At 40.6% G+C, this 26,078-nt stretch overlaps 1 protein-coding gene across 1 annotated transcript; it reads right to left on the bottom strand.

Moving 5' to 3' along the window:
- Window positions 1–1,490: 1,490 nt before the first annotated feature.
- Window positions 1,491–24,110, bottom strand: TAF15 (TATA-box binding protein associated factor 15). Its single transcript, XM_054847556.1, has 16 exons — window positions 23,951–24,110; window positions 19,888–19,924; window positions 18,741–18,789; window positions 18,451–18,541; window positions 18,255–18,372; window positions 15,234–15,517; window positions 14,178–14,292; window positions 7,375–7,409; window positions 6,720–6,752; window positions 6,021–6,130; window positions 5,349–5,478; window positions 4,003–4,092; window positions 2,552–2,636; window positions 2,376–2,461; window positions 2,158–2,260; window positions 1,491–1,858 (listed from the first exon to the last, which is right to left on the bottom strand). Exons 1-16 carry the CDS (start codon window positions 23,958–23,960, stop codon window positions 1,819–1,821), a joined length of 1,416 nt encoding a protein of 471 aa, XP_054703531.1. The 5' UTR covers window positions 23,961–24,110; the 3' UTR covers window positions 1,491–1,818.
- Between the last annotated feature and the right edge of the window lie 1,968 nt (window positions 24,111–26,078).

Consider the following 26,078-nt stretch of genomic DNA (forward strand, 5'->3'; position numbering starts at 1 on the left):
ATTCAACTCTCCCTACACCAAAAGCAACTAAAAACATACGTGCCATCAAACTAGCCTCCCCCTTTCCCTGACTTGCAAGTTTTCTGTAAGATGACAAAACAGCTGGTGAAGCTATCTTCACTGTCCTAAAAAAACACAGGTTGTGTTCTGCCCCGAGACAGAATAGAACATAAACAAAACAAACGTCCAGCATCCTGCCAGGCTGGAAAAGCCGTGAAGGTGGTGACAGCTCCAGCAGTTTTGTGGCTTACTTGAATATTGGTCTACTTAGTAATGCAGCTGGGTAGAGGCTGTTTATAAAGATGTAAGTGCTCTTAGCCTGGGGGAGAAAGTGGGGTTGGAAGCCTTGTCGGCATTAAAGGGAGCTGGAACTGTTGCCCCAATATTGAAAGCCTCACCTATACATTAAATTTTATAATGTCACTAATACACATGTACCTCAAATTCACTGTTTTAAGAGTAAGAAGCCATCCAGAATTCGTGACAAATGCCGTTTCTGACAGAGCAGCGACAGCAGCCGTGCTTTCCAGGAGAAACCTTAAAACGGCACAGCATAATTATAACATTTACAGCCATGGGTAACGGCTGATTTGAACTTACCATGACCATCAACGTACACCAGGCTGGGGAGCTGGCTTACAAACATTAACAAAAGCTATTTTTGTTCATTTCTTTGTGAGAGGCCATGGATATTGTGCAGCTGTATACCCAATTATCCAGACTGTAAGTACCGACCCCGAGAACTTGTATTTGTAGTGTTTTGCCCACCGGAGTATTGTACGTCCGGATGTTCTCTCTCAAAAGCCAGCGATGACAAGGTAGCACTGGACACAGGCTGACTGTGGCAGCGCGGCTTCCCTCAGTTTCCCACCAACCCACTCCTGCAGCGTGCAGGGTGACCTCGTCTGAGGAGGAGGGATAATTAATCTCTTCTTTCTTCAAACCTTGGCTTCGGTGCCAAATCCCAAATGCTCACAACGTGTCTACTGAACCTCGCCTGCATCTTATCTCCAAGATGAAACGGCTGCACACAACACTTGTCTGCCATCACCTACACTTCAAAAGCAGCAATTAAAAGGTACAGCAATATATAGCAAATTACCTTTTTTTTTTTTTTTTTTGGAGTCATTCCACCTTGGTTTTTGAGTTACCCTGGCCTGGACACAGTACGCTCCTTGGCAGCACAAGAACACACTGCCATCTGCCTGCTCCTCAGGAAGGCTGCAGGGCACACCAAAGCACACGTAGCAGGAAACGCAGGCAACGCAGGACTTCAGTCTCAGAGGGAAATAAGAAAGGCACAGGGGACAAGTCCGCAAGCCTGGGATAGAGGGGATGGATAGCAAGTGGGCTCGCCACAGACTTCCCTGCAGCACAGAGCTGGGGTTGAAGCAGCAGTGACATTCCAAACCAGACCCTATTTACTACTTAGGAAGAGAGGGAGTCTGTAAGGAAATGCAGGCAACTGAAGTAATTGTGAAACAGTAAGATTTCACAAATAAAACAATCAGCATTTATTGTTGTATTACAAAACACTTCATATTTTGGCAATATTTTACAGTTTATCCTTTTCCTTCTTAGGGCCTGTTGGAAAGGTATAGGGGGGGAAGAAAAGAGAATGTTGAAATCAAGATTAAATTTCAATGTCTTGCTTAAAAAAAATCCTCCCAAACCGCCCCAATCCCTCCCACCAAAATAAAAATCTAGTTTCACTCAATTCCACTATCCAAAGAGGCCATGGGTGAAGCGGCAGGCAAAACTCTGGCAATTTCACTATCAAACGCATCAAGAAGACAAACAAAACATTCACAGTGATCTTCAGTATGGTCTGTTGCGTTGATCATTTCTGAAATCATTTCTGAAAGGGAAATAAAAAGTTATAAGGAATCCCTTAAGCGAGTAACAAATAGTCCCTTCAGACAAACATCTCTACACTAACTTCTGTGTATTCTTCTATGTTTAGATAGCCTTATCCAAAAATGCTCACAGAACAGACTCAAGAGGCAAACTGACTTATTTTCTCCGGAAGCTCCTATCTACAGTTAATGTTTTCATAGCAGTTGTGCATACACACATAAACAACACTTTTCCCACAGTTCCTATCAATTCCACAGTCTGTACGCCACACAACCAAGCAAGGGCAAAGAAACTGCTTACCTTCCTCCCATTTTACCACCGTAGCCACCTCCCCGATCACCGCCTCTGCCACCACGGCCTCGATATCCTCTTTCTCCTCCATAGCCACCTCTGCCACGAAAATCTGGAGGAAAACGCAAAGCGACACATCAGCTAGGCTTTTCAAAAAGCTGCAGATGTCATTAACACTTCTAACACTTCGGAACAGACGCAGTTGTTTTGACTGATCTTTTACACACCTCCTGATGGACGTGAATCTTCTGGTCTGGGCTCACCACACTGGTTGCAGGAATTCCGGCGAGCAAAGTTCATATTACCACAGGCCCTGCAGAAGACAAGGATTCCCCAGACTTAGCTGCTAAGAAACTCAGAGAGCATATATGAAACACCACTGCCCAATTAAAATGACACTTACGGGTTAGGACAAACCCAATCACCATTTTTGGGTTCCCCACTTCTACCCTGGAAGCCCCCACCTCTTCCATATCCACCTCGTGAACCTGTAGACAAAATTATAATCAGAATAAAGGAGAGGAAGTGTCTATACCTATACATGAGAAACATTTATTAAGGACTGTCACTGGCTTCAGAATCCAAGTGACAGACTTTTCAGGTGGAAGAAGGAGTGTTTAATGTAAATATATCCCTACTAGGCAAGACTCTGAAACTGTATTAGGCACTCTGAAAGAAGCAGGTGGTGCCAATGACAAAAAAAAGTTGTACTACCGTAGAATTCAGCATCTACTAGCTGATTTACTACTAGCTACAAGACAGTTAGAAGACTTGGACAAATGATAACAGAAGTTTCAGCCACCACCAAATCTCAACAGCATTCGATGTCCTGAAGTTCATGTATCTGCATAGCTTTAATACACATGTTCATATGCACAGATTTATAACTTAGGTGGATGGGGAAAAATAAGAAGCAAGGATAGCACATAGTGGCCAGAAAAAAAAATCACATATTTTTTATAAATTCTTTTTCAGCAATAAAAGGAAATTTGATCTGCTTGAATTACCAATGGGTAAATGTAAACCCACTATGTGCATTAATAGAATTTCATAAAGCTTTAACAATGTATAATATCAATCACATATTGTCAGACTTAGTCACAGAACAAAAATTCAACAACAACAACAAAAAAGATCTGTCTGGATTAATGCCAGGATGCATCTGACACAAGCACAGGGACAACATAGTTCTAGCTTTCTGCATTAAAAAGATTAAGAACTTTTATACCAATTGAAGGTCTTGAAAAATCATTTGTTATCAGCCTACAAAACTGCCTGATTTAAGGACCAAAATTTCTTGACAGCCACCACACAAAGCATGTTTCCTGTAAAATGGTAATTAATATCCAGTGGACTACTAACAAAACTGTATTATGCAGAGAATCAGGGAAATTAACATCTAATTAATTAACAGAGTTGGACATCCAACTGCTGCTCTAAGTAAGCAGCAGTTGAATAATTTACCCTGCTTAATACCATCTGGAAACACCGGAGTATCTCAAGGCTTTGCTGTAATAAGCAAACACTCACTGAGAATTCACATGTATATGTGTGGAACCCGTACAGCCCCCACATCATTGTTATACTATCTGTTTAAAAGCAATGCCGAGACATGACCTGGAGACCTTCCAGTTCAAAAGGAAAGCATAAATTCTGTGCTGTGCAAAAGAGATTACACATTTCAGTTTACCTAACTTGGTTCAATCCTCATTACTCCCTTTCACGGCAGAATCCCAGAGGCCCATATACTTTGATGAACCACTGCTTCCAAGTCAACTTCTCTTTTGTAAACCAGTAATAGTTAAAAAGCATTTAACTACGCAAAAACAAGGATTCTACAGATTTTCGTCCTACCTCGACGTCCGCCACCTCCACCTCCTCTCATGAATTCAGGCCTTCTAGTTGCAAAAGAAACTTTGATAACATTGCCATTGAATTCTTTTCCTGTGGAAAGACAGAAAGTGAGAGAAAGATCAATACAGCTCCCAACAGCACAGCAGCCAGTTCAGAAGAACAGAAGTGATTTGCACATACAGACTGAATACAAAGCTCTTAGGACACAGGCGAGTCTGGAGTAAATCTCTTATTCTTGAAAGCACTGATCCAAATGTGAGATGGCAAACACTGAGGTACTTGCTAGGTTCTCCATAAACCCACAGATATTTCTCTTAATTTAAATGGGATCTGTAAGTTGTAATTTAACTAGATACATAAGAACATTTAAAGATTTCTGGCCATGTTCATGGACAAGTAGTTTGGATGTTAGAACTCTGTTCTTCCCCCAAGTCAGGCAACAAGGCTTTTGTACAATTCAACAGCCAGCACAAAAATTAAAAACATGGGACTTTTTCAATACAAAGTCTCAGTTCTTCATAGATACAAGGTTTATCACAGAACAAACAGGGTGCCTAATATAGTCATATTTGCTTTACCCTCCTAAACAAAAGTCAATTTGCATTTTATTAGCAAAATATAAACCATCAAATAGCTTGCCATGCCAGATTCTTTTTACGCACTATCATTTGATACCAGATGCAGAGTATGTCCTTTTGTTTCTGCCCAGTATTATTAAAATTCTGTGAACACAGAAGGTCACAGGAGCAGGCACTTCCCTCATCCCCCAGGTTTACCACTACAAAAGAGTATATTTCCTGCATCAAGTCTGAAGAGTTTTACATCAACGTATTTCTGGGATCTGCTCTCTTCATCCACTGAACCCGTAATTACAAAAACCCCTTGTTCTTCACTGCGTATACACAAAGCCCTTGGCACAAGATTGCCATAACCACTACCAAACTCTAAAACTGTTACCACAGCACTAACAACACGAACACTCACACTGTAGGAAATCCCTCCAGCTGCTAACACAGATCACTGCTCAACTGGACTGAACAAAAAGTTAGGCTCTCCCGAGTGACACGAACACCATCTCTCATACTTTGTGCAGGGATGACTGAGGTACAGCAGTACACCCTAACAGTTTCATTACACTTTTTTGGTCTTAATCACTAGCTGCTGTTCCACCAAATGAGAGAGAGAGGTAGCACACACAAAATACCATGAAATAGAGAACTTTGTTTAAAAAAAAAAAAAAAAAGCCAAACAAAAGTAGCATGGGGTCCCCAGTGAGGTTATTGATTTGCTTCTTCCACTGCTTGTTAGAATCATAAATAACCAAAAGAACAGGTACTTTCACCCACCGTCAAACCAGTCAATCGCTGCTTTAGCAGAAGGAGGGTCATCAAAAGATACTGTTGCTTCTCCCTTTGGTTTGCCAGTATCCTTATCTGTATAAAGATTTATCATAGGTTTGCCAGTCTTTTTGTTGGTCTGAAAGGAAAGGTTACACACTTGGCATAGGAGAAATAATGGTAAAGGCAGTTCATAGCATAAACTGTAACAGCTAAGTATCATTAGAAAGAAGATTCTCTTGGAGCCAGCCTGCAGAAACAGATGCTTTTGACTGAAGAATACTGAATGACTGTTCTCCATGAAGTAACGATGGGCCAGTTTCTACAAAAATTGAGGTCAAGTACAGGAAGCCCTAATTTAGAATTGCAGAAACAGAAGAGTGAGCCATAGAACACAGAAACATACTTGAAGTATGAGGGTAGTGCAATGGATAGAGTGGGAGCGTTAAGGGTTATAAAGACTAATGAATAGATACAAAGCAATCTAAATGTCACTAGAAAAAAGCTGCTAGTGCTGCCAGCTTACAAATGAGCTGTCATCTGGGAACCCAGATAAAAACATTATCTACAACTGCTGGGGAGTCAGAGTGAGCATCTGCCTTGAACGATACCAGTACATTTCCAAAGCACTAGCTCTGCAAGTTCTCCTCCTTCTTACCAACGAGTTCTCATTTCACACACCTTTATAATACCAATTTGTTTGAAATAGTCTGCCACTTGGTCTGTTGAAACATCCTCTCCAAGTCCTTGCACGAAGATAGTGTTGTTATCAGAGTTGTCAGACTCTGAATCTACAAAAAAATAAGCTCCATTTACCATGCATTTTTGTGGTAGCAACAGAAGCAACATTTTAAGCACAGGTCTATACTGCCCGGTAGCAGACCCTTAAATCCCAAAGAATTTCATCTTGTATGAAATACAAGATGAGCAGAGAGCATAATTTTGAAGTTAACATCATCTTCATAAATGCACGCACAGCACCTTCGGATGCTGTGGTACATCAGAGAGCAAATACACTCAACAGCTGACCAGCTGTCTGCCACACACTCAACTCGTCCATGCAGCTAGGACATCCAAAACCATCAAGTAGTACATGTTTTAAATAACACAAGTTTAGCAGAAGTGTTATGGCAGCGAAAACAGCTGCTTGGCTCAAGCAGATTCAAAGTTCATCAGCAAATTCTTACTTGCAGCACGAGAAGACATCCAAAAATTCACATGTGCTTTAATAAAATACATTTCTTTCAAGGAAGACAAGCTCTAGCTAAATTTCTTCTGAGCCATGGGAATTGCAGCCACATCCATTTTTCTAGACATCCATTTTAAAAGCAATGACCTAAGAGCTACAATCCACTCCCACCCACTGCTTTTTTTTCTTACCAGCATCTGATCTCGGTCCATAATCCCTTTGACCTATGAAACGGGTTTAAAAAAAAAAGAAAAAAAAAAAGAAAAAAAAGAAAAAAAAAGAAAAATACTATTTTTAGCAAAACATTTTCAAATGACTTTTTTAGAGACAAGAAAATATTTAAAGTATGTATGTAATGCATCTAAGATCTAAAACATTAACCAGAGATTTAGAGAATATTTAGATTAAAACGTTCAACAGAAGGTGTCTGTAGGACGTTAACGTGTTCTTTAACTTGCAGCATGTGGCAGTTGCCACACTGATGCTATGCTGGTGTTATCTTGCAAATGCTGGTTGTCAGATCACCAAGCAGTTTACCACTTTTTTTTTTTTTTTTTTTTTTTACCTCTAGTACCTTTCTAAGAAGCATTTGTAACAAAAATTTTAAAGAAATTTTAAAGAAAAGAAAAAAAAATCCGGTGAATGTCACTGTCTCCACAAATTCTTTCATGCAATTTGTCAAAGTAGAAATCCAGTTTATTGCTAAGAGTTTGGCTATTAAAACTCATGAACACACCAGCCTCACCAAAACGCTATAATGCTTCTACTAGATAGTAACAAGATATTGGTGGCTTTTAGATTTATAAAGAATTTCCACTGAAACATTTTTGGATACTCGGCACTTACCACCGTAATTTTTGAAGCCACCACGGTCACCACCACTGCAGAGGAAAAATTGAAGAAATGATTTCTTCCTTAAGTCTCTATGTGCTGAGCCCAAGGCTCAATCTACAGTTAACTGATCATAAGTTGAGAGTTACTGTCTGGCAGCTAAAGCACCATCTCTACATTCTCCTCACTACTCATTCATGTTCAAAGATTAAATTACATGAAAGTGCATAATCTCACAGGGTGCTGCACTGGAGAAGAGAAGCCCTGAGGAGTATTTTAAACTAACCCATACACATGTCCTCGTTTCTCCCATCCCATAAGCCAAAATGACTGCTATTAAAAACTGAGGTTTAAAACAGAAACATTATTTTCATGAAGGTTAATGGGCTTTAATTGTAGATGTAATTGCTATGTTGGAATAATAAGTACTTTCCTAGAATTAAGAGCTAAAGTTAATTAACCTCCATTGTTATGCCTTTATATAGGGGGACAAATTCGCAGTATCAGCCATTCTCTGAAAAAGGGTCTGTGGGGACCTACTGTACTATTAGCACTTGACATGACAGAGAAGGTGTGTGTATGTGAGCTTCAAAAGCAGAGGCCGTGAAGTTTTATTTCATTCATTCTGAAACCTGTGGCACAAAATGTAGACCAAGTTAAGAGATTACACATATCAATTTTCAAAGGTTAGAAGGGGATTTTTAAACAGGACGTTACACCTCCAATTATGCGCATGAAAATAAACCCTCACTCTTTTCAATGTCAATATTCGTACTAGCAGGATTTTTCACAACAGCATTTTTAATTGCATCCACGTTATGAACACAATATGATCAATACGCAAAGCCTTCAAGAAAAATACAACCACTGGATTTTTTAGAAAGTCAATAACCAAGTGTCAGAAAGATTGTCACCTGCTGCCATGTACAACTGCCTGCTTGCCCTCCTTTGTGTGGGGGACGCACCTGAAAATTAGGCAGGTTCACCTAATCCTGAGAGCCTTCACACTCAGCAGCTGAGATAAAGCCAGTGTTAAGTTCAAACCCTGATGCAGAGGGCTCTCTCGACTCTGGAACTCGTGCCAGTACAAGTAGCCTCTTCACCAATGCACTTTACAACCAGAAGTCACTCCAGGCTTTCATTCAATCTATCTGTCACCACATCAGAGCCCAAACATGGGACACAAGCACCCCGGCAAAAGGCAATGAGGTAAAATTAGGGAGTAACTTCTTTGGCACTCTGTATATCTGTTTACGTTACAGCAAAAGTGAAGTCATGAATGGGAAATACTGCTTACTTATCATTAATGAGATAAATCAGTCCAAAACGAGGAACTAACAAGAAAGCAGGTTTCAACAGCTATTATCAAAACTGGGTTTAGAGACATTCTCCGAAGGGTGACTGACATTCTGTGACAGCACATATATGGAGTATTAGATGTTTGTCAAAACGGACTATCATTTTTACGGGGACTTCTCTTAAAATAATTTTTTTTTGCAGATTTTAAATTGCATTTCCACAGAAAATATTGGAATGCTAAACTGCAGTGTCATTTACTTGTAAGTAATTAATTCTGCTCATTAAAGAGCTAAAATGAATGAATTTTCTATGCAACATCAGAGCTGGTCTTTATTCAAGGCTGGCTGTTTTCAAAGACTGATGATAAAAAACACAATAGTTATCATAAAAAAAATTTTACTGTTATATACCACTTCATTACGACACAATTTTCAGTAGGATGCCCGCTCTTCTAGAATTTTAACTCAGAAATAACAAGAGTGAACACATCAACCATGGAAATGTTATCAAAGTTTTCCAACCCTAGATTATAATCCCAGTTCATCGGGACAGCATTATCCAGAATATGTACGCTTTCCGATTTGAAAGTACACAGCAGTAGAGGCATAAATTAGAAAGACCCAACAATACAGAAAATAAGTTTGTGCTCAACACAGCCAGGATTTCACAGGAAGTGAGGAGTTTGCTCAGATACTGGGTAAAAATGGGTGCACCATCATTCTGAGAAGTGATAGAGTTGGATATATAAAATGTAAAGGAAGTCATAGTCAAACGCCTAATTTCTAACTTTGTGATACAGTAATTCTGCACCCCACGCTAACAAGTGCAACCCACAATTTTTAATTAGTTTTTTAATTAATGTCTATAGAAATATGTTTTTGCCCAAGTACGCTTCAGCATGTTATCTTCTGCTTAGTCTCACATGACCAACCCAACCAAAACCCACATCAATTCAGTGACAGATGCCTTTGATGACAGATTAATGCTTTCCTCGGCTTAAGTCCCGTTTCATATGTGATTTATAAAGCTGCAGCGTGTTACCTTCCTGAGATTGCTGGGCAAAGCTACCAAAGATCTCCAGGAGGCATGAGGATACACTACAGCAAGTGAAGTCTGTGTTTGCAAGCAACTGATGCCACAGTCTCAGATTTATCCCCCACTGAGACCTGAACTCTAAGTCTCAATCTCAGCAACTGAGTTAGTTCCCACACTATTGTCACTGAACTCGTGGAAAATAGAATTGCAGTCTTTCACAGTGTCTTGCTTTACCAGTCTTACACACAGACCAGATAGATGGGCAACCAGATGGAGTTTGGGGTTTTAACATCCGCTGCTGGAATCATGAACAGGTAGATAAAATTCAGCAATGCCACCAAAGATAATAAAATAAGAGACTGAATTGCAAGCAGCCAAAATGTGGCACGATTCGTAGTGACAAAAACTTCCTGCTATGAAACAAATGTCATCAGATGTTCTTTGCTCCCTATACTCAGTCATAAATTTAAACATCACCTACTTGAGTGTAAATGGAGTTCATCTGAACATTGCTTACTTCAGCTGGGAATAACTCCTTAAATTAAAGGCACAGTTACATGGAGAGCTCAACACTACAGATACAAGAAACATACTTAAAAAAAGCAATCAGACATTGGCAGAGGTAGCACTAAGAATTCAGGAACCAAATTTCAGCCTCCAACATGCATCTGTCTTGCCAAGAGTGTGGGAGTCACATGTAAGAATGTATTTTTTAAAAACAAGAATGGAATGCTTAGTGCACCAATAAAGTCACTGACATGTGGCTTTTTCTTCTTTTTTTCTTCTGTCTATATTTATTGCCCCGTTCATGTTTTTCCAAGTCTATATAAGGCTAAGCTCAAGCATATACAAGTCAAAATACTAGTTCTGAACACAAACCGCACTGTTGTAAAAAACATTTGCACTAAATTGTAGTTTCTTTATATCACAATAAGCTAATTCCCACTCATAATAACTAGTATAGCAATTAAGCTGCATGGGTAACTTTTGTTTACAGTACATCAACACCAAATCTGTACAAGAGGGAGAAAAAAAAATACCTATGCTGAGCAAAGTTAAGATTTCTATGACAAATCCTAATGCAATGATAAATCCTATTCTAAACTGCGTCTATGTTGTTCCACCAACACAGACTGCATGAGCGGATTCAAGTGCAAAACTTCTCCCATTTAACCCACAGACTCTAAAGCAGGGCACTGCCACAGGTACAGCTACTCCACTGCCTGATGGCTTTCCCAAGATTAAAGAAAACCAACCTGCTTTGTATTGCTACTGTATTTCCCCACTTGCGCGCTTAACCAAAACAATTCGGTCCCACAATCACAATGAGCAATTAATTCCTTACCTTTTGGATGAGGACTCTAACAAAAAGGTGACATTCTACAAGGAAACTTGGAAGAATAACTTAGAGTAAAACTCTGCATTCTCAAGACCTGGTGTACCTGCTTTCTAACCAAGAGCTCAAAGATGAGACTCTACTACTATGAGGGGTGTTTTTTTTTAAAAAAAGAGAAGATTTTGCTTCTTAGCCAAAATACAAATTAGTGAGATCATCAATTTTTCAAGCTTCAAAATGAAAGGGTGAAAAATTCTACTAAAATCCCAAAAAATGTAATTCAAGACCATTAAAAAAACCAACTCAAGAATAATTTTGAAACCCAAAGTTACTAAGATTAAAAAGTGAACGTCTGACGCATCAGAAAATGATTGTTCCCTATCGTAATAGTATCAGCTAGGGAACCTGAACAGTTATTTCTCAAAAGATATTTTCTTCTCAGTGCTGCACAGGCACAAAAGAAAAATGACTGCTGAAAGTATTTATTACAGTACATATTCAAGTCATTCTAGTTTTCAGAATAACGATTCATACCTTAACATTACCAACTGTGTTTTGAAGTACTTTTATAAAGGTTATTCAAAGAAATGAAAGCTCTGAAAATTTAAAAAATGCTAATTTGGCTTTGCCCCAAGTATTCCAGAATTATTTTTCGCACTTGCAGGCTGCTCCGTGAGACCTTCACACAGGGCTGGTTTATACAGGCCAACGCAACTCGCAAGAATCTTGCAGGAGAACTGATGCTCCAGCCAAAGTCACTGTATCACCAGTACAGGACAGCAGCAAGTCAGCGATGACGCTTGTAAAGAGGACGCATCGATGGCCCAGCACTATAGAGCAGATTAGGCAACACAGCTGTAAGGACAGCAATGACTGGGTGAAGCTCTTACTGACAAATGACGAGCTGCAACAAGTTCTCCCTGCATTTAAATGTCAGTCAAGACAAAATTTTTATGACTAGCTAACACAGAAGAGATTAATTCGTTATCATCTCAAGTTAGCTTTTTTTTTTTGATAATGTCAAGGAAAAATTTTTTTTTGCGTTCATAGAACCCATTTACACATTATTTTCTAACCACTACAAAAAAACCTCAAAGCCTATGTTATTACAGCAGTACAAACATCTGTGTAGACAAGTTGTAGGTAAGATTACTTCCTGATGGTTATGGAATTTCCACAATTTAATGTTAAGCATTAAAATGTGATTGAAGTGAAAAACTGAAAATGATAACTAATTACTGGAGATAAACTTGACATTCCTACACAAGTTGCTTTCAGGGAGAAAAAAACAAACCAAAACCACCCAAAAAACTACTCTGAAACCCCACATTTTCACAGGACTAAACATGATTTCTTCCCTTATTAGAAGTTATTTTCCCTTTGATTATACAGTTTGCTATTTAATTTAACCTTTTACGCTCTTCTAATAAGCATGACTTTGGTAAAATATATGTCAGAAGCAGAATCCTCCATCATAATTATGCAGAAAGACTGAATAAACATATACAACACTGTAATTTCAGAAAAAGTCCATTGCAAAAGGCATTAAAGACTGCATTAACAGAAGCAGAGAGATGTCCTAATAAATGCCTTCCCACTTTGCTGTATTTTCCCCCACTTCATTCACCTCCACTCTTTTTCCTTGTTTTGGCTTTCATGTCCACTGAAGTACTATTATCCACAGGGATGCGTGAACAAAATGTTTCTTATATTTTGGAAAAACTAAGGGAAGAGGTTTTATTTTCACAGACATTAATTTATCTTACTTTATCTTGCAAAGACAGAAGTTTGTTTCAAAGTGGTAAAATCTACCAAAAGTGTGTTTTTTGAAGCTCACATTCATTCCTCTTATTGGAAAGGGCTCAGCTATAAACTATTCTTAAAACCCCCAGATTTCATCACAGGAATATGGAAAACCCTCATCCACACAGAAAAGCTGATTTTAAAAAATTGCTCAGTTTTAACTGAAACTGAACTTAGAAATTACTTTCTTAGTTAAGTTTATATTATATAAAGCCCCAGCAAACTGTAACATAAAATAACTATTAATACACTTTTGTAATTGTGCTACCACACTAATTAGGAGAGATAGGGTCCACCTACATCATCAGAACAGCAAGCCATGAAATACAATTTGGGACCACCTTAGGGAAATTTTCAATGTGGTTTAAAAAGAAATCCTTTCAAAAGTAAACAGCATTGTATAATTAGAGTTCTAGCAACAACCCCGAACTGTGCAGCCTATTAAAGGGTGAGTGGTGCTAATAAGCGACACTTCAAAGCTCACTGGAAGCTTCAACGTTCTTATTTTGCATCCAAGAGCACTCTACATCTCCAATCATTTCACAGAGGTACATAAAGGGTAGCCAATTGTGACCGTTTATTAAGAAATAATAATGTCATCTGGCCTAATTCTATAGGATTGAAAGCAGAGGTCCCAATCTCTCAGACCTATGCATGAAATCATCTGCAAGCACAAAATTAAATATGTGCATAAATTTTCTTGACAGGAACAGGGCTAAGGCAATTGCAGAAAGGCTAACAGTATTTAGTATTTCAAATGTACCTAAAATAAACATATTTAGACTGACAGCTAGACCAATAACAAAACTATTTTAAAAGAAGTTTACAACTGCAAAAGACAGTAAAGGACAAGTAATGTTATTCCTAAATTATTTAGGGAGCAGAAAGATAATTAGCCAACCTCAGTGTAATGATTTGTCATTGTAAAATCAAAATACTTCCCTGCTAAAATGTTAGCTATCTTAGCTATGAATTTTATAAAGCTTTCTCAATCTCTGACTGTTGGTTTTCTTGCCATTGAAAACACATTTTTACAGGTTTTAACGTATCTTATTTCAAGGGATGGGCTCAGGCAGTTTTTGTATTCCAACTCACGTAAATAAAATGCAGCTATGTGTCATAACAATCAAATGCTTGGTCTCAATCTATCTGAGCCTAAAAGCTTTTCCTAGACAAAATGCATTTCTGTGCAGGGCAGACAGGTTTAATTTTAGAAACCTTCCATTTTTGGAAATCTAAATCTGAACCACATTAGGAACAGACTTATAGTAAACAAAAATTAAAACCAGCTAAATAATAAAAAACAGGGGTAAGGAACTGCAGGCACTGGAATGAGATCACTTACCTATATCCAGACATATGACCTCTTCCATCCATGTCATATCCCCCTCTACCTCCTCCCTGTGACCCGCCATATCCTCTATTATCTTCTCCATACCTACTCTTTTCACGACGATCATCTGGAGGAATGAGTAAAACAAAACAAAGCATGAGTAAATTGCAGTGCAAACTGCAGTGCAGCGAATTCCCACCCTACAATTTTTTTCCCCTCATGAAGTCTGCCATTTAAACCTGGAAAGCATGAACTCCTAAATCCTTCTTACGGTATCTACGCCACAAAGTAATGGAGCAAAGTTTGACTTTGTTCCAGTTATCTCCTTTGGCTTCCAGAGCCACAAGGTATCTCAGAAAGTAAACACTCTGTGCTTTAATTACACTCCATTTTCCAAACTTTAAACACATATTGTCCAAAATGTACTTTTCATTCCACTTCCATATAGCCTTCCCAGTCTGCAAAAGACATCACTGAAGACAGAACAAGGATAAAGAGTGTGGGTTGTGCTGCTTGTGTGAAGTTACTGGAGAAAAAAAAAAAGAAAAAAAAAGAAAAAAAATGAAAAAAAAAAATGAAAAAAAATGAAAAAAAAATGAAAAAAATGAAAAAAAAAAGAAAAAAAAAAAAAAAAAAAAAAAAAAAGAAAAAAAAAGAAAAAAAAAAAAGGCTTGATCTTCAACCGTCTATCTCAGAATTCACCTACACAGTGTAAAGCTGGAATGTGAACTGCAAAAGCCCCTCATGACTGATCAAGACATGTCACCCTCATGCAGGAAGAAGGTTCAAAATAGCTTAGGAAGAAAACTCCATTTAGAATTTGCAGAACTCGGGGAGATGGACTCTGCAAGGCTGCCTCCAACAAAGGCAAATGCAACAATTTTGGGGCCCCAACAGTTTTTCATCTTAACAAGTCTTAACAAATAAAATATTCCCCAAGAATATCAACACAGAACAAAAGCTTTAACTATGCATCAAATCAACTGTCTGTGGAAGAAAATCCAACCATTTCACAGTGCTTCTGTTCAACTTTATTAGCCAATATTGAATTCAATCTGTGAATTTTACCTTGGCTGTTGTGGCTATAACTTCCCTTCTGAGACTGGTAGGATTGCTGAGAATGGCCATATGAGCTTTGGTGCTGGTTATAGCCTGACTTTTGGTCGTATGAGCCCTGGTGGCCATAGCCCGACTGCTGGTCGTATGAGCCCTGGTGGCCATAGCCCGACTGCTGGTCGTATGAGCTTGACTGCTGGTCATAAGAGTCTTGGTTTTGTCCATAGCTTGACTGCTGGTCATAAGAGCTTTGGTGCTGACCATAGTTTGACTTTTGTTCATAAGAGCCTCTTCCACTTAAAATAAACAGAATTTGTATTAATAGCTAAATGTTCACAGAATAGAGAGCAAAATAATGGCTGAAAATTCATGACATTGCTAAAATTTCCTAGTCACAGTTACCTCCCAGTCATTGCTGGCATACACATACGAAAATATTCCACGTTTCATCTCTGTCAGGATATATCGGGCTTCCAAAAAAAGCAAGGCAGAAAATTGTACGTTACCATTGCTTTCAAGACATTCTCGATTTCTGCTGTAAATCTAACTTAAGAGCATCACTCCCTTTACATATTCCAGTACAATGCTTGCTTCCTCCCCTCTCCCCAGTAGCATGACAATGGCTGACACACAGCCCGTGACCTGCTAACCACCAAATCCTTCTCTACGCAACTGCAGGGAACACCTCGCTGCTCATGTTCTATTGTGTAGCTGATACTTGCCGCCTATTAAAAAAAAAAAAAAAAAAATCCCCAAATTTTGCTTTCACTGAATTGCGACCTATCTTTTTCTGGGTGTTCTACCATTTGGCCAAAAACTTTTCTAACTCTTGTGATGCCCTCTGACATACTTGCAGTTCTTCTCACTTTAGTGCCATCTACATATACTATCTCACCAACTTTCATCAGAAACATTGACCAATATCACAACTAAGATACTCCAACACGATGTGGCTGTACATTCTAAGAGGGAGTTGTAACTCTTCTCTGGCTAGTAACAACTTTATAGCAACCAGAAAGAAATCTCACCTACACTATACTTCCCCAGGCTACTTCAGCGTCCAAGGTAGAAACAAAAGTACTTTGAAAATCTAGCTATACGAGAGAATAGTTCCAGTTGGGTTACCATTTGATAGCAAGACATTATATAGATTTATGAGAAAGAAACTGCATCCAGGAAACACTGGCTGTTACTCATACCTTTGTTTTTCCCCTGGGTACTTAGCTGCAGCTTAACCATATTATTTTTTTGGTAATTGAAATTAATCACTGACCTCTGCCACCCTTTCTTCTCTTCCTTTTCCCTGCTTCTACCCTTTTTCAAAAGACGAGGCACTACATTTGCCACTTTCCAGCCTTTGGCAATCTCACTTGCTAGCCAAAATGTTTCACAAAAAAACAACCAACCAAAAAAATCTAAGAGCCTACAGAAAATTTCCACCAGCTTTTCAAAGCAAATGAAGTCCATTGGGTTCAATCAATCTCAAAATATCTCATCCATGTCAATACCCATCTAATCCGCTCTCTCCCACTTCTAGCCTAGATCTTAGCTTTAACGTAATAATCCCAGCAGCAACAAACTTGCTAAGATTTTTGTTAGTATCTTCACTTCAAAAAAAGTCAGCTCCACTTTAGCCTTTGCACCATCACCAGTGAAGGAAACATCTAGAGCATCCACTATTTGTTGGTTTTCCTTCCTTCCCTTAGGATGCAAGAGCTACAATTTTGTGGCCATCCTCATCAAAGTTGCTATCATTTAATTTCTCAGTTTCTCCTTACTTGTTATAACCATACACTGAAAAGTTTCCCTCTAATGTCTTTTTTTTTTAATTTTCTTGATCAAAACCAACTTGTTGGAGAATCTATGCTCTACTGCATTTTTTCCCCACTGCATGCGCACAGAGTTAAAACTACATTATTGCCTAGTCCTGTACCTCTGTACAGCTCTAATAAATGCTCAGAAAGCAAAGCAAAGCAAAACTTAACGATGTACCTTCCTTGTTAGGGATGCAAAAAAGACACTCTGAGCGACAGCACCTACTGCTGACAGATTAAGACCTTGCTTGTTTACATTAAGATGTTTTGTAATCGTAACTACAAAAACCAGAAACCAAGTACAGGTTTGCTGAAGTCCAGATTATCAGTTTGCAAAAAAATACAAAAATATTTGGACGCTGGATACAAGAATGAAGTTTAGTACATGACAATTGAACATGACAAATTTTAAAGAGGCCACATGATGCTCAATAAAAATCTAATGCAAGTAGTAACCTTGGGGTGTATGCACGAAGATTGTAAATCAGATCATGAAGGTATTCTAGCACCAAGTGGCCTTACAAGTCATTACAGAAAGTCGAGCTGTATTTTCCAACATACTTTCAAAGTCGTATTATTAATCCTCCTGAAACTTATTTGAATACAACATCAGTAAAAGACATTTGCAATAGCGTGAAGTACTGAATCAGAGTGCAGTATGCACAGGCACACTTAGGTTATTGATGAGAATATAAGAACGTGATGTTTTGAGAATCCTACTTAGTCGGAAAAAGAAATTTCTTAAATGACATTTCTGAATCCTCTCCTCTTCTTTCACCAAGAAGTGGCATTCTAAATCAGATAAGAAGTCTGCAAATCTAAGAACAGCTAAGAATTTCCTTGTGAACAGCTTATGTGAAGTTAGTAAGAGTACTTTAAGTTTATACAGAAGAATGTGACTGGAAAAGTACTCGATACATCTTTTTCCTAATCAAAATACTCTCTACCAAGTCCATTCTTCATTGTAGTACTATCGAAAGACCTAAAGTGTATCTCCCTGTACAACTTGACTTCAAAACAACTGCATCCATCCTTCTTATATAAAGAAATATTCTTCCCTTAATGTTCTTTCAGGCATTAAAAAAAAGTCTTAAGAATGTGGATTTTCAGACGTTTGTCTTTTAGCAATGATAGCAGGAAATTTGTTATAGCCCTATTTAAGAATGTACAGCTACTAGACAGTACTTTAAATAGATACTGTTAATCTCGGCTTCCTTACCCTCTAGACGACCCTTTCTGCTGCCCCTGACTGCCATAAGACTGCTGGTTGTACGAGCTCTGATTCTGATTTTCATAACTGGATTCATCATCATATCCCTGGGAATCTTGTCCATAACCTGGAAATCGAGGAAGAAATTTTTTAGTAAATATTCATCTTTGAATTACTGCCAATGAATGTAACAAGCTAGCCAAACCTGTTTGATTTTGTCCATAGTTCCCATGATAGCTTCCATAGTTCTGTCCGTAGGAGGAATTGTCTCCACTCTGCCCATAACCAGAATATCCCTGTAATTTCAAGAACATACTCAAATAAGCATTAAATTCCACAGCAGCTAATCAGTTTTCCTTTGCTAGACACGACTGCAAACATCAAGCACAGCTGAGAATGGACTTCTTCCTGGCCCAGATATGGTCACCAAGGAACGATTATTTTTGCTCAAGGAACACCTGCTTTGAAAGACACCATGGGTTTTTTTCAACCTACCTGTGGTTGTCCATAATTTTGACTGCTCTGATTGCCATAGGATGAATAGCTGTAAGAGAAAAACGCATTTAGTAAATGCTTACAGCACCCTCCACATGGGTTGGAAAGTAAAGGTATTTTTTGTCTTATTTTTAGTTTCTTTTCATTCCAAAATAGGTGTTTAGTCTGAGTACTGCAGTTGCAGGCATATTAGAAATGTGTCAATAAACTAATGGTTATCATAGCTGACTGTCAGAAACGAGAAGAGCTTATTTTAATTTCTGCCTTGTTTCAAGTGTAGATTTAAAGTACGTGAAAGTTGGGCTTACTCTAATTTGACAGATTCTTCAGAATCACAGAAAACTATCATATGAAACCAAGGCATTTTTTCAGTATATTCTTACAAAGTTAATTTTATTCTAATCAATCACTGTCAATTTGGTATTTGTTGGTCTATTCGACAAGATCATCAAAAACGGCACTAGCTTTAGATTATACTTACTCGTTATTCTGCCACTTTAAGACTTCGTGAACTGACAGAAGAACCATGTGCTGAAACTCATATCATACTCAGAAATAAACTCAAATTCATGCAGTGCTACATGCATAGAACCTTGTGACTTTCATTAGCACAGTCAGTATTAGCCATGATTTTCGTGCTTCCATAAAAACATTTTTGTTTCACTGATTAAAATACCCCCCCAAACTTGCAACTATTTTATGAAATGGCTTTTAAATTTCACAATTACGAACAGTTATCAGAGGATTTTAACAAAAATTTCCCTCCAACTGGAAAATAAAATGGAAAAATAAAATGTTACATCTATATGGTCCACCATCTTCACATGTGTATAGCCTTTGACTAAAAGCTCAGTGAACAGCTTAAGGAGGTCACATGAAAAACATTTCTCTATATTCACATTTCAAAAGTTCTTAGTATTAAAAGAACATTCCATTTCAAACCTGCTTATTGTCTTCCCTTCAGGAATATAATTTTTTCCCCTGTTTTATAAGACATCTGAATAAAGGCCCAGGGCAGCAAGCTTCCTGCACCTGTAACTCCAAAAGCGTATCAACGCTATATCGTGCCCAAAGATTCAAACACCATGCTGGGAATCCTAAATGGCCTTTTATTTAATTGCTAACAGCAAAAAAACCCAACACATACCTCTGCTGGCCCCCAGACTGACTGTAACTTCCAGAATCTAGAAAAAGAAGTAAGTCATATTGAGAACTTCCAATTAACATTTTGTTCCTCTACTTACTATAAGAGGAAGAAATTTGGGGAGAGGGAGAAAGGTTCAAGTACACTGGATAACGCAGCTACTTTCCCTGCAGAATGAGACAGCTTCCTCTTTATTAACAAAAAAAAAGAAAATGCTGAGGCTGGGAGACCAGGAGCACAGGGTGCGGGGGACTCGAAACAGGTATAGCCACTTTGAACTTTCCTTTTGAAGGATGTGAATTCCATTTTCAAGGCATCGCTTCAGATATTCGGAACTGCACAACCCCCTCTAATGGCTATTGAAAACAGTGCCACCGTCAATGAACAGAATGCAGCAAGGGAAGCGAAGTACGTCTGTCCTGCTGGACCCCTTTTTAAGATGCCTTCAGAAAGCTCTGCCTAGCAAAAGGGCACAGACACGGGCAGAATTTGGAGACATAAAATCAGGGATGGAAGAACATGACATTTCCCTTCTCTCACGTTGCAAAAGGAGAAATATTAGATAGCTCGAACCATGCAAGAATTAATTGATTTACACTCAACACAAATTGTCCAGGCAAGTATTATGAATATTATTTCCAATTAATGTAAACATCAGTTATCACAGAAATTGATTCTTGAAACGCACTGGAAGAATGTGGATTTCAAAATATGACCTCAAGTTAAAAAAAAAAAAAAAAATCACTGAAATGGTTTGACTTGTATTTAAAACAGAGCATCTAATTTGTAAAAGCTATCAACATTATCTGCTAGCTGGAATTCAGTTCTTAAGTAGGGTGCTTTGTCTTTAGGAATTAGCTTATCACATTATTTTATCTTGTTAATTGCACAATGATGGATTTCCTTGTCTTCTGCAGAACTGCCATTTTTTCTCTGTGTTAAAAGCTCTTACTATACAGGGGAAAACACACATTCCTACAGACTTAGTTTCTGCATGTATCGGACACAGACACACGTGCATTGCTCCACCAACCTCAGGCCCTTCAGGATTCAGATGGTCACCAGCAGAGATACTCACACGGCCCAAACCCCACCAACTTCCTAACCACACCGACCCTGCCGACCTCGCTTTCTACGCCGGAGTCTCAATTCCTCTTGTCATTTTTGCTTGAAATTCCCATCTTCTTGTCAAAACTCAAACACTTTCCTCCTTTCCCTACCAGCCTCACCAGTACTGTCACTCTGGATAACAGCCCTGCAATTTTCCTGTTCCTTTCAAATCACTTCAAGAATTTGTACAAATATTGTGGCGCCGTGGTCTAGTAAAAACTGTTAAGAACTTCTCTGTTTTCATTCCTGATTTCGGTCTTTCCCCACTCACTCCCTCTAACCTCTACACCTAGAATTGGCTAAAAAGCTGAAACCAAGAGTGAATTACAATGCAGGATAAATGTCATAAGCTACAAATGTCCATAACCATTTTCCAATCAAAACATCTGTTCATTATAAAAAAATCTGTTCATTATACCTCTCTCATCTGGTTATAAATCCAATCCTGCCAGTACTTACACATATACTTAAATACAAGCATATATACTTCCAAGATGAGGATATCACCTATGCTATTCAGACATGAAGCAGCATTTTTAATGGTAAATTACCTCCTCGAGGCAATAAAAAGCATCAAATTTCATATTCTGTAAGAGTAACATTTACCAAAAGCTAAGATGAGATTAAATAATATTTCATTTCACACGTCCTATAAAGCGGTTCCTCAGATATGAAACATTCTTCCTTTTGCTCTGCTACACAAATATTTCATTGCCTTTTCATAATGAAAAAAGCATTTTTAAGAAGTGCAACTGAAACATGTTTATTGTTTTTAATGAGATGAAGGTCAATTTTTTTACATTATTTCAATTAATGATCATAAAGATTACTATTAAATATGTAATGGCATTTTTAAATGATGGTTTCACTCTAAAATTTATATGCCATTAATGCTGCTAGTTAAAACAAAGAGTATTAATGGTTTTATCAGAAAGAATTCTTGAGTAAGGATGTGATCAGCTATAAACTGAAGGACTACATTTAATTCTCCTTAGCTTCTCCCTTATGAACTTCTGCCAAACCACAAAATTTTGGAAAAAGTTTGTAAGCAACCAGATAACGAGCCTGTAAAAAATGAATACGTAGAATCAGAGGAAGTTCCTTTATTTATACAATTTTTCTACGTCTTTTGTTGAAGTGCTTAGTCTACAGGCTTCTGATCGATTTATTTCGGTGGGCTCAACGTGGACAAGAGTCTGTAAGTATTTTCAGAAACAACAGATAGTTTATTCTGGAAATTCCTGGATATGCAAACATTTTTTCTTAATGTTTAAAAAGCTCATGGAAAAATTTCCTGTTAATGAACTGAGGCATAGCAGACTAGTCACCTTGCATTGCTCAGGAAGCGTATTCCTCTTAACATAGAAGATTTTGCTGTGAATGCTTGAAAACAGAAGTTTTTGTACAAAGAAATTCATATAAAGAAGCAGCATTGCTTCTGTAGTATTCTCAACAGAAAAATAATCTCATGTTTGAGCATCACCACAGAGTAAAAACAGAGAAGACACTCTCAGGTGCTTGACTGGGAAGTACCTGAGGTTTGGGAAGAACGTGGGTTTAGTTTGCTGCCCAACTTTACTCATTTGGTAGAGGATTTCATGGTGTGAAGTCATTTGATGGTACCTTCAGACATGTTTTCTTCTCATGGCAAAGGGCTGTCCTTGCATTAAAGGATTCCTTTAACACACCTTGCTTTGTTTCGGTTTTATTCTCTATCATTCACACACACAGTGTGAGATAACACTAAAATGGCTCAACCCTACTAAAACATGGCTCACTCCACAAAGGACCTACAGCCCTTACATCCCTTCTCCCATTCTGGGGTACACAACCTATCCACGGCTTCACAGGGGCATCACTGCTGGTGGGACCAAAACAGTTTCACCTCAAAGGGGATGAAGAAACAGCAACACAACACGCTCGCAGAAGTCCCAGGAGAAGCTGGGCTGTGACAAGTCCTGTGGGACAGCAGACATACTGTGCCCATACTCAAGTAAAGGCCGCCATTGGGAAAGGAATCACAGCCCGTGCATGTTTAAGCTCACAGCAGGGGGGCTGTGAAACCAGCCCCTTGGCTAGACTGGTGCCCTGGGGGGGCTGCTAGAGCAGAATGCAGGGCAGATGCAGCAGATACTGGACACAAAGGTGGGTCCCATGCTGGGGGTGGGGAGGGAATGTCCCAAGGTGTGGGGGGGTGTTGCATTCCATGGGGGTGTTGACCCCAAGGGAGAGCACACAGATCACGCTGTGGGGAGCAGCACGACTGAAAGGTGGGTCCACATCTCGCATGGGGGACAACACGCCACCCAAAGGGAGGCCCACATGGGGGAAGGGCCATAACCCAGAAAGGAGGGGGGCTTACATCTCACACTGGGGCGGGTACATGATCCAAAAGTGGGGGCCTACACGGGGGGAGGAGCATAAACCAAAGGGGGGTCCACATCTCACAGCAGGGGGTGTGGCACAACCCAGAGGGGGGGTCCCACATGCCGGGGGGGCCCACACCCAAAAGGGGGGGGCCTACATCCACGCAGGACCCGAGCGGGCGGCCGCGATGGGCCCCTGCCTCCACGCCCCCCACCCCATTCCGACACGGGAGGCGTGGCCAGGCTGACCACGCCCCCGGGCACAAAGGGGCGGGGTCCGGACATTCCTCGCGGAGCGGGGCTCCCCTGGGAGGGGGCGTGGCCTCGATCGAAAGGGGGCGTGGCCAGCGGGGGCGTGGCTCCCCTCCCCCTCTCCGCCGGAGGGAGCGCGGAGCGGCGGTAAAGGGAGCGGGGGGGAGGGTAGAGGAAGGGGCCGCGTCTCCCCCCCCCCCCTAACATGGCCGCGGCCTTTTCTACCTGCGCCACATGGCGCTCACCCGCCCTCCCGCGCCCACAACCCCCGCCCTCGGCGACGGGAAACAGAACAGCCACCAACACCCCCACAGCCCGCCGGGCCTGGAAGCACCTACCCGAAGCCATGGCGGCGGCGGCGGCAGCGGTCACTAACCGGACTGAGGGAAAAGGGGAGAGGGAAAGGGGAGGGGGTGAGAGACAAGAGGGACCAAGCGCCGCGCCGGCCGCGCGCACACTGAAGCACCCGCAGCTCGCGCGGACTGCGGGGCCGAGTAGCCAATCAGCGTGCGCGGCACCTACCACCCGCGTAGGGAAGTGAGGGGGGTGGTGGGTGGGAGGGGAAAAGGACCGTACCAAGTCACCGCGGGCGGAGGGGGTGCGGGTGGGTTGTACCAAGGGGAAGGAGCGGCGGGTGCTCGGCGCTGTATGGGTTGGGGTGTAGGAGGCTGTGCGGGAATCGCTTAACATATTAAATTAGTTTAATTGATAAACACGTAGGGTGTGGGCGGGGTGACGAGGGGGAACCGGGGGCGGTGGGCTGCTGGTGCGGAAAGCCGGGCGGACGCCCGGCTTTCCGCACCAGCAGCCCACCGCCCCCGGTTCCCCCTCGTCACCCCGCTTGTGCATCGCCATTTAGGCTGGAAAGTGTTTCAAGCTTTCCAAAAGAGAATTCACCATGCCAAAATTCACAGCAGCCAGGACAGAAAGTCCTTGCGACGCTTCGGGCGTGCACAGTTGAGAAAAGGAGTGAGATGCTGAGATGGAGTTAAAGAAAACATCCAAAATCTGGATCCTAAAGAGAAAAAAAAACCACCCACAGGGTTTGCCAGGGTTTTTGCTCTTAAAAAGCCAAATATTGACTTGGAGAATGGCTTTCTAAGAAAAGGGATTGTGATCTCAGGAAGCACATGTGTGAAATGAGACATTGCTTCAGAAAGGAAGATTGATGAGAAATAAACTGAAATGACAGCAAAAGCAATGTTGATTATTTCATGTGATTGTTTTTCATGGTCATATTTCTTGTTTCAGATCAAGCTACCTTCTTGTGAGAGTCAGGGAAAGTTAGCAGTTGCACACTTTCTGAGTAGTGACAGTCTGCTCGTGCATCAGCCGGGGAAACAGCGAGTGCTGTGAGCTTTTACCCTGTTTTGTTTTGGTTTTTTTTAAAGGCAGGGAAGAGCATTCTCTGTTTTCAGCCAAATGGATTGAGCAGATTTGCAAACAAGTTGGGCCATTTCTTCCCCCCTAATCCCCAGGCGTAGCAGCGGGAGGCAAATCCCACTGCCACAGCCTAAAATAAGTTTCTGCAAAACAATCAGTGACTACAATGATTAATTAAAAAAAAAAAGGGTTGAACTCTGTCCCTGTCTTTTGGTTTCTCCTTGAAAAAACTTATCTCCTCCAGCTGCGAGGTCTTCTCTCGCACCGTGAACCTTCCCGTCTGTGACAACGTGGGCCCTCTCACAAAGACTGCCTTTGCAGTGCGCCGTCGGGATTAGGGAAGATCCCAAACAATGCGTGGAGCCTCTCGGTGCCTTTACATTCCTCAGGGATTGAAGATTCTCACAAATGGAAAATGGCATTAATTGAGACAGAGCAACAAGCTCACGTGTCTGTTTGCCTGCTGGCAGATCTGTGCTGTGCTCTCCTGTTGCTTTCAAAAAACTTAGAAGCTGGGGTGGGGAAAAGATGTCAAACAACCCTCTGCTCATCCCCGGCTGGAAGAGATCCCAGCTGCTTCAAATGCTTTCTCTACTTTGCAAAACCAGAGAGGGTGGAGGAAGGTGTGTTTCTTCTGATCCTTCCCATGCAGATGAGACCTCATGGTTCTCTCATTAGACGTGAGCCAGCAGCCAGCGACTGGGGTCTTGTCCGGAGGAGGAGCTGGTGGCAGGGGAGTGTTTCTGCCCCCGAGCTGTTCATGGCGAGTGGGTGCGGGTCCAAGCACCAGGAACTGGGCAATGGGGAAGGCATCTTCTGCTCACTGCTGGGGACCTCCCACCAACCTTGGGGCAAAGCCTCCATTTGTCCCTGCCTCTCACTTTTTTTCTGCACACCCTTCTCCTCATGCAGAGGCTTCTCAGGGCGAGGGGCTCCCAACTGGAGCACCCCTTTATCCACCACTTCCCTTCAGGCAGTGGTGTGTTCATCCAGTACGTGCACAACACTGTAGTCAACAGCAAAGTTGATGCTGTTCCAGGTTTAGCCCGGTTTGTAACACACTGCCATGGAGGAGGCCTGTCT

This window comes from Grus americana, chromosome 19 (genome assembly GCF_028858705.1).
Source record: "Grus americana isolate bGruAme1 chromosome 19, bGruAme1.mat, whole genome shotgun sequence".
NCBI lineage: Eukaryota > Metazoa > Chordata > Aves > Gruiformes > Gruidae > Grus > Grus americana.

Excerpts from the sequence above, each read along its gene's own strand:
- TAF15 (XM_054847556.1), bottom strand. Across the intron at positions 14,293-15,233 it reads TTATAGCCACAACAGCCAAG|ATGATCGTCGTGAAAAGAGT; the intron begins GTAAAATTCACA and ends TCATTCCTCCAG. Across the intron at positions 6,753-7,374 it reads TGGCTTCAAAAATTACGGTG|GTCAAAGGGATTATGGACCG; the intron begins GTAAGTGCCGAG and ends CCCGTTTCATAG.